This window comes from Xyrauchen texanus, chromosome 23 (genome assembly GCF_025860055.1).
Source record: "Xyrauchen texanus isolate HMW12.3.18 chromosome 23, RBS_HiC_50CHRs, whole genome shotgun sequence".
In the NCBI taxonomy this organism is placed as follows: Eukaryota; Metazoa; Chordata; class Actinopteri; order Cypriniformes; family Catostomidae; genus Xyrauchen; species Xyrauchen texanus.
Window position 1 is genome coordinate 9901141 of NC_068298.1, and position 8454 is coordinate 9909594.

An 8454-nucleotide genomic window follows, 5' to 3' on the forward strand; every position below is an offset into this window, starting at 1 on the left:
AACATGAATTCTGCTTTCTACCAGAAAATCCTAAAGGAGAATGTCCGGTCATCAGTCCGTAAAATGAAGCAAGCACAACTGGATTATGCAGCAAGACAATGATCCAAAGCATTGGCGTAAGTCCACCTCTAAATTCCCCAAAAGCATAAAATGTTTTGTTTTGGAGTGGCCTAGTCAAAGTCCTGACTTGAACCTGATTGAGATGCTGTCAGGCAGGACCTTAAAATAGGCTTTTCAAGCTCAAAAGCCCTCCAATGTGACTGAACTATAGCAGTTCTGCAAAGAAGACTGGGCCAAAATTCCACCACAGCATTGTGAAAGACTGAACCCAGTTATCGGAAATGTTTGGTTGCAGTTGTTACTGCTAAATGTGGCACAACCAGCTATTAAGTTTAAGGGGGCAATTAGTTTTTCTCATGGGTGATGTGTGTTGGATAACTTATTTGCTTGAATAAAAAAAAATAAAAATAATAATATATATATATATATATAAATCTGTATTTGTTGTTTACTCAGGTTGCCTTTGTTTTATATTATATTTCGTTTGTCAATCTAAAAATATTTTGATTGAAAAATATACAAAAACAGAAGAAATCAGGATGGGGGGCAAATACTTTTCCACAGCACTGTACCCATAAAAACATTAGGTTAGTAAGCCTTTTGTCACCCTAAAAAGAATAACACTAACAGGTATAATGTTTACATCTTGTAGCTAAACAATGTGTATTTTAGTATTTATGGACTGAACCCATAAACTTCCATTTTAAATCCCTTCATATGTCGGCTTTTTTGTTAAACATCCAGGGAAGTAAGGGAGAAGTTGACATTATTTGTGGCGATGCTGTCACCACAAATGCTGTAAATTGATCTTAACTTGTACTGAACCTAGAACACTCCTTTAATATGCCACCATTTTAATTTTTCCAACAATTACACAATAAGGCATGAGAGGCTGTGCCACTTTGTGAAAGTAGCCTACAAAGAGTGGTGTTGTGGAATACAACCTCTTTTAGGCCCATTGCTTTTATAAAACAGTTATAACATTATCAAATATCTTCCCCTTGGCCTGGGGAGCTCAGCGAGTATTGATGCTTACTACCACCCCTGGAGTCACGAGTTCGAATACAGGGTGCGCTGAGTGACTCCAGCCAGGTCGCCTAAGCAACCAAATTGGCTCGGTTGCTAGGGAGGGTAGAGTCACATGGGATAACCTCCTTGTGGTCACGATTAGTGGTTCTCGCTCTCAATGGGGCACGTGGTATGTTGTGCGTGGATGGCAGAGAGTAGCATGAGCGTCCACATGCGGAGTCATGTACAACGAGCCAAGTGATAAGATGCGCGGATTGACGGTCTCAGAAGCAACTGAGACTTGTCCTCCACCACTCGGATTGAGGCAAGTAACCGGGCCACTAAGAGGACCTACCAAGTAGTGGGAATTGGGTATTCGAAATTGGGAGAAAAGGGGATTAAAAAATAAAGAAAAATCTTCACTGAAGCGTTAATTTTTCTATGGCAAATTCATTATGTCCCTTGAGTAATGTGCAGCAATATAAACAGTAGTTTGGTGTAGTATTTTGTTTCATTGCAGTTACTATAGTGTATTTTTGCACAATTGGAACTCTGTATTGACCAATTAACATCCAGGACCTTTAACAGCTAATTATTAAACATATTATTGTTTATAACATGTATGAAACATACATTGGCCCTCTAAACTGCATAAATTAGGTTTACTACTAAAATAACTTGACATTATTAAAGTCTTAAACAACTGTGGATAATACGGCTTCCAAAATGATGTTCCTGTATTTTGGTCTTTTTATAAAAGGTTACCTTTCATGACATTTACATAAAATGCTTAGAACAAATCAAGCTAACAAGACAAAACCTAAAAATAGTGAAATGAAGGTAGTGAGAGTATTCCCAAATTGCTCTGTCAGTCAAATGCAATCTAAATATAAAGTTTGTGATGCATTACATAAGGTGTTCTTACAACATCTAACAAGCATGCTGATGTCGTGATGTAATGTTAAATAAATACTGCTGTGTTATGTCAGTCATTTCTGGGGGAAGCATTTTTATACAATGTAATGGAAATATTCTTCCCATTTCACTGATCAAATATCACACGACAACTACCAATTTCCATCAAACACAGGGTCAGTACAGAAGGATCTTGTGAATTTAGTCAGCAAATCTAATATCTGCATTGTCTAAAAACACAAGACGACTCATAGCAACTTTTCTTTGATGTAATGTGTAGCTACACCACACTTATTGAACATTTGCCAAAAGCATAAATTGGATTGCAATATGAGACTAAATGGAAATCTTAGGAAGGCTAAATGTTCCTTAGATTTTATAAGACAGAGAAAATGGAGAGGAATTAAGCTGTGAAGTTTTATTTCTGTAGTAAGGCAGTATTAAAGAGCAGTGCTTTAACCCACACATTGTCAGTTGTTTTTTTAATAACAGCTATGCGAGTGTTTGATCTCACATCACTTAATGTACCAGACAGAAAAGATCGAGAACAGAGCTCTAACTGTCTAAAGCTCCTTAACCTGTCTTACCACAAACATGCCATACTGAGGAGGAACATTCATCATTCAGACAGTGCCACACAATTTACTCTAGCTGTGTAATTTACTCTAGCAGAAATCATTAGAAGCTAAAATAATTTAGGCCAAACCATAAGTGTCTAATCATTTAAGCAAACGGAAATCTGACTACCTAGTTGCAAACAAAATTTAATTCCAAGGAAAAACTCCACATTTAAATGTTAGGTTTGTGCTTAGATCTAATATTAGCTGCAACTGGGAGAAACAGTGCACAGTTTTTTTTATCTGTGCTTTCTTTGTCTTATTAATTTTTTTGTGGTTTATTATCATGTAGTAACACACTAAAATAGTGATTGATATGTCATCATGAAATCTGAGACCCTCCCTTGAAATCCAATCGCAAGTGGTCACAGGAAACTCATTTAAGATGCATTGTAATACCAGGTGTAAACAGGGCCATAAATACAAATTCTTGGAATGGAGCACCCACTTTTCACAATCCAATCATTACTGCAGGACAAATCATTTTCACGCCTACATTTGTTCCCTGTTGAATATCGATTCACTAATAAATCATATCACACTAATAAAATGGGTTGCACTAGTCATTTCACATTGTTTACTTTAGGTTATTGAAAAGTCCACAGCATCTATTATTTTCCGTGGAATAGGTTTTGAGATTCTCACCTTCACAGATGCGGTCCAATCTCTGCCGCTTCACTTTGTGTTTGTCCATTAGAGCCATCGGCTGGCAGATCTTCTGCAAGACCAGCTAAGGCCACAACACGACAAGAGAACGGACAGCACAAAGTCCAGTTCACAAACCACACAAATCCTCAAAATACCTGTAATGATACATTTTACATGTTAACATTGCAAAATATGCACTTTATGCATCTCATTTGGCGTAAAATGACTTCTAGCATGAATTCATGACAATATATGTGTAAATAACTGATACTTGTAGATGGTACTGGAAAAGTTAAACAAAGAAATTACTCACCTGATATCAAAGCCAATCAACTACTCTTCGGATGTCACGGTCCTTGACAACTGAGGGGGAGAGCACAAGCATAAACATTTAATAGCTTTGTTCATATTGACTAAAGATCAACAGTGTGTCAAAAAAAAATAGTAACACTTTAGTAACACTTCAAAATAAGGTTACATTTGTTGACTTTAGTTAACGTGAACTAACAATGAACAATGCATTTACATCATTCATTAACCTTGGTTTAACGTTAAATTCAATACATACAAACACGTTTTTAAAATCAAAGGTGGTGCATGTTAACATAAGTTAATGCACTATGAACTAACAATGACCAATTGTATTTTTGTGAACTAACATTAACAAATATTGATGAATGTTGTAAATGAAAAGCATTGTTCATTGTTAGTTAATGATACCTTAAGCATTTATTAATTACCAAACGTATCCTTATTAAAAAAATGCTACTGAAGTTTTCATAAGAAATTCATAATGAAATAATTATTTTAACAGTACTTTTGCTGCTTTACGTTCAAGAACAGTGAATGCACCAAATACATATTTCAATAACTTTAAATATTTTGGCAGTTGAGGCGTTTTTGAAAGTTTACCCAAATGCCGTTTCAAACTCACCAGTATATTTAATATATAAAGAATATTTATGTGACAGTTGACACTTAAAATCAACTTAAAAGTAAAACAAACGAATGGACATTTAATTTCAGAAATATCGTTGTTTTGAGCGTTCATATGAGGATCTCTGTATGACTTAAACTTAATTTATTTTACTTATTTAGAGACCCATAACACTCCTGTTGCTCATGAACAACAAGAACGTGAGTTGAGAGTGCGTAGAGTAGCTGCATTCACGAAAAACCACTACATTGCAAATGTATTAAGTAAAAAAACCTTAATAAATTATGTGAGGCGACACATCCCCGTGTCTCGAGCTCTACTCGCTCATCATAATGGGAGCATACACGAGACTGTAAAACTACGCGGACAGTTAGTGAGCTCGAGCTCAAAACATTCGCGTGCATCCGTGTAAACTTGAAAGTTTTGTTGTTTAAAACCGGAACGTTTAATTTTTGTCGCGTCGCTCTCTCACGTGCGACGCAAACGGTGTGCAAGTACTTTAGTTTTAGCACAGCGCTAGCTAATTAGCACATGCAGCAGGATACAATGCATCTACCAGCACAATTACCACAAAAACCATTGAGGAAAAACAACTATTCGTAATTGTTAATCGCTCTTATAGTCTCCCGGAGTGTTGTACCAATGAGTGTTAATGTACACACTGAGAAAAGCGCTTTGACTGTTGTTGCTAACGGAGCTACCAAACATTACAAACACACACAGACGGTGTGAGAAAGAGATACAGTTATCACAACACACTGCAGTCTCATAGCACCTGAGATCAAGAGTGTGTTGTGAGTAATGCTTCAAAGACAGTCCAAAATAAGCGCAATGCAGTCCCACTCACCCGAGAAAAGCGTCTCTGGAGGTTGATGTACAGGTCAGTGTGGTCACAGTGAGCGAATCAACTCTTCCCCGTAATTACTCGCCATAAAATTTTTGCACAGAAAAGGAAGTCGAGGCCGCATAGACAACGTGCTGTGGAAAGAGCGAGTATTCAGAGCCAGAGACATGAGCGCTGAACAGAGGAGCGCCTCCTAAAGGCCAGTCTGTGATATTCTCCAGGGATGAACATGAGCAATTGGTCTGGCCGTTGAGATATTCATTCTTCGTCTTACATCAGATTTATTCGTTTAAATACAGATGCAGCTTGAGTGTACATGCATAATTCTGGTGGATGTAATAGGTTACGTGTGGCAATTCCCCTTGTCTATGATTAAAATGGCATAACTAAAGACAATTTACTTGATCTTTACTGGTATCAGATAATAACACACATTCATCATATAAAACTGAGGTTTGTGAGAAACCCTTGGAGTATACAGCATGATATGAGGCATTTTTAAATTGTATATACATAGAGATTCACCTACAGTGACCACATTGACCCACAGACAGACAGCATTCAGAACCTTTCATTCTATCTACACTCCATACCCCATAATGTCAAAGCAAAAAACAGATATTTGATAACTTTGCAAAATGTACAAAAAAGAAAAAACTGAAATATCACATTGACAAGTATTTTGCTATGACACTTGAGATTTAGTTCAGGTGCATCCTATTTCTCTGGATCATCTTCCACAAGTGGCATATTCAACTGATTGGACATGATTTTGAAAAGGCACACAACTGTCTATATTAGGTCTCACAGCTGAAAATGCATATCAGAGCAAAAACCAAGCCATGAGGTCAAAGGAACTGCCTGCAGAGCCAGAAACAGGACTGTCGAGGCATAGATTTGGGGAAGGCCACAACTTAATTTTGGCTGCATTGAAGGTTCCCAAGAGCACAGTGGCCTACGTAATTCTTAAATGGAAGTTTGGAACAACCAGGATTCTTCCTAGACCTGACCGCCCAGCCAAACTGAGCAATCAGGGGAGAAGGGCCTTGGTAAGAGAGGTGACCAAGAACCCCAAGGTCACTGGTTGAGCTCCAGAGATCATGTGTGGGATAGGAGAAACTTGCAGAAGGACATCCATCACTGCAACACTCCACCGATCTGGGCCGTATGGCAGAATGGCCAGATGGAAGACTCTCCTCAGTGAAAGACATTAAAAAGCACCTAAAGGACTTTCAGACAGTGAGAAACAAGATTCTCTGGTCTGATGAAATGTAAATTGAACTGTTTGTCCTTAATTCCAAGCATCATGTCTGAAGGAAACCAGGCACTGCTCATCACTTGCGCAATACCATCCCAATGGTGAAGCATGGTGGTGGTAGCATCATGCTGTGGGGGTGTTTTTCAGTGGCAGGCACTGGGGGACAGGTCAGGGTTGATGGAAAGCTGGATGCAGCAAAATACAGAGATATCCTTAAAGAAAACCTGGTCCAGTGCATTCAGGACCATAGACTGGCCCATCCAGAGCCCAGAATTGTACCCAATCAAACATCTCTGAAGGGACCTGAAAATGGCTGTCCACCGATGGTCCCATCCAACCTGACAAGAGTGTGAGAGGATCTGCACAGAAGACTGGCTGAAAATACCCAAATCCAGTTGTGCAAAGCTGGTCACATCATACCCAAAACGATTTGCGGCTATAATTGCAGTACTTATGTCAATGTGATATCCATCCATCCATCCATCTTCAATGGCTTATCCGAAGTCAGGTCACAGGGGTAGCAGATCCCGTAATGGGCCCCAAAGTTTCGTATCCCGAGCCACATTAACCAGCTCTGACTGGGGGACCCCGAGGTGTTTCCAGGCCAGTGTGGAGATGTAATCTCTCCACCTAGTCCTGGGTCTTCCCTGAGGTCTCCTCCCAGCTGGATGTGCCTGAAACACCTCCCTAGGGAGGCGGCCAGGGGGCATCCTTACCAGATGCCCAAACCACCTCAACTGACTCCTTTCGCCGCAAAGGAGCAGCGGCTCTACTCCGAGCTCCTCACGGATGACTGAGCTTCTCACCCTATCTCTAAAGGAGAAGCCCGCCACCCTTCTCAGGAAACCCATTTCGGACGCTTGTAATCACGACCTAGTTCTTTCGGTCATTACCCAGCCTTCATGACCATAGGTGAGGGTAGGAACAAAAACTGACCTTTGCCTTCCGGCTCAGCTCAATTTTCATGACAACAGAGCGATAGAGTGAGTGCAATACCACCCCCGCTGCCCCAATTATCCGGCCAACCTCCCGCTCCATTGTCCCATCACTCGTGAACAAGACCCTGAGGTACTTGAACTCCTTCACTTGGGGCAATACCTCCTTCCCTATCCAGAGTACGCACTCCATCGGTTTCCTGCTGATATCAGTTTCAATGTGATATCAGTTTTTTTATACATTTGCAAAGTTATCAAAAATGTTTTTTGCTTTGTCATTATGGGGAATGTAGTGTAGATTAATGTGAATAAAAAAACATTTAAATAATTTTAGCATAAGACTGCAACATAAAATGAAAAAAAAAAAGAAAAAAGGGGTGGGATTTGAATCCTTACTGAATGCACTGTAGACGGATGGATGGACGGACAGATGGTGTTTTTGGTATGACACAAATACTTTGGGATCACTGGTGTCTTCCGTGAAGTAGCAAAGACCTTATTTGAAATATTATTTTTCTTAATCCAAACAAAAATATGGCACATTTAGAAATGATCCACTTCAGGCACAAGTACAAACATTTTGTGGTGAATATAGTTTCTTTCCTCAGTCTATTGTTACCATCGTCATACAGTTATTGTTACAATTTCCTTAATTGGAACATTCAAATCCTCAGCCATGACATTCTGTTCCCTAGATATGGCCAATGATTATTAAGCCCAAGATGGAGCACTTGTTTTTAAATGAATGGGAGCAATTGGAACAGCCAATATGGTGGATGTGGAAACAGAAGTTCTGACCTTACATGTGAAAGTGCTAATCACCTTTTAGAGACAAATATGGCCTGTCAATCAACTCAAGAATATGCATTAGCTGGACTAGCCAGAAATAAAAAAAAAAAAAAGGATTTCTAGCTTTATCTGGGCTAGAGAAGCTCCATTTTTGATACTACTGTTGTCAAATGTTACTGCTGATTTAATTTATGTTCTTTGATCATAATTTTGACCAACGGTTTTGGAGATTTCAGTCTTATAAACACTTATTTAATTAATATCTTTAAAGGAGTAGGAACATTTTTGCATACTATTCCATGAAAACAAAATCGCTTACAGCACCTTTAAGGTACCGTACATGGTTTCCTTGGACATTAAATTGTGCAAGTTTGATAGTTTGTTTAGCCTCTGTAGATCTTGGCAGACCCTTTCTCATGCACACAAAAGAAAAATCATAAAAG

At 39.0% G+C, this 8454-nt stretch overlaps 1 protein-coding gene across 1 annotated transcript in view; it reads right to left on the minus strand.

The window, feature by feature from the left end:
• The window catches only part of LOC127617032 (C-terminal-binding protein 1-like), a 37658-nt gene extending 32512 nt beyond the window's left edge, over positions 1–5146 (minus strand). The window contains exons 1-3 of the mRNA XM_052088894.1: positions 5033–5146; positions 3562–3611; positions 3246–3403 (exon numbers count right to left, since the gene is read on the minus strand). Of these exons, the coding sequence (XP_051944854.1) occupies positions 3246–3303 (58 nt within the window). The 5' untranslated portion in view covers positions 3304–3403; positions 3562–3611; positions 5033–5146. The remainder of the gene's footprint in view (positions 1–3245; positions 3404–3561; positions 3612–5032) is intronic.
• Positions 5147–8454: the final 3308 nt, after the last annotated feature.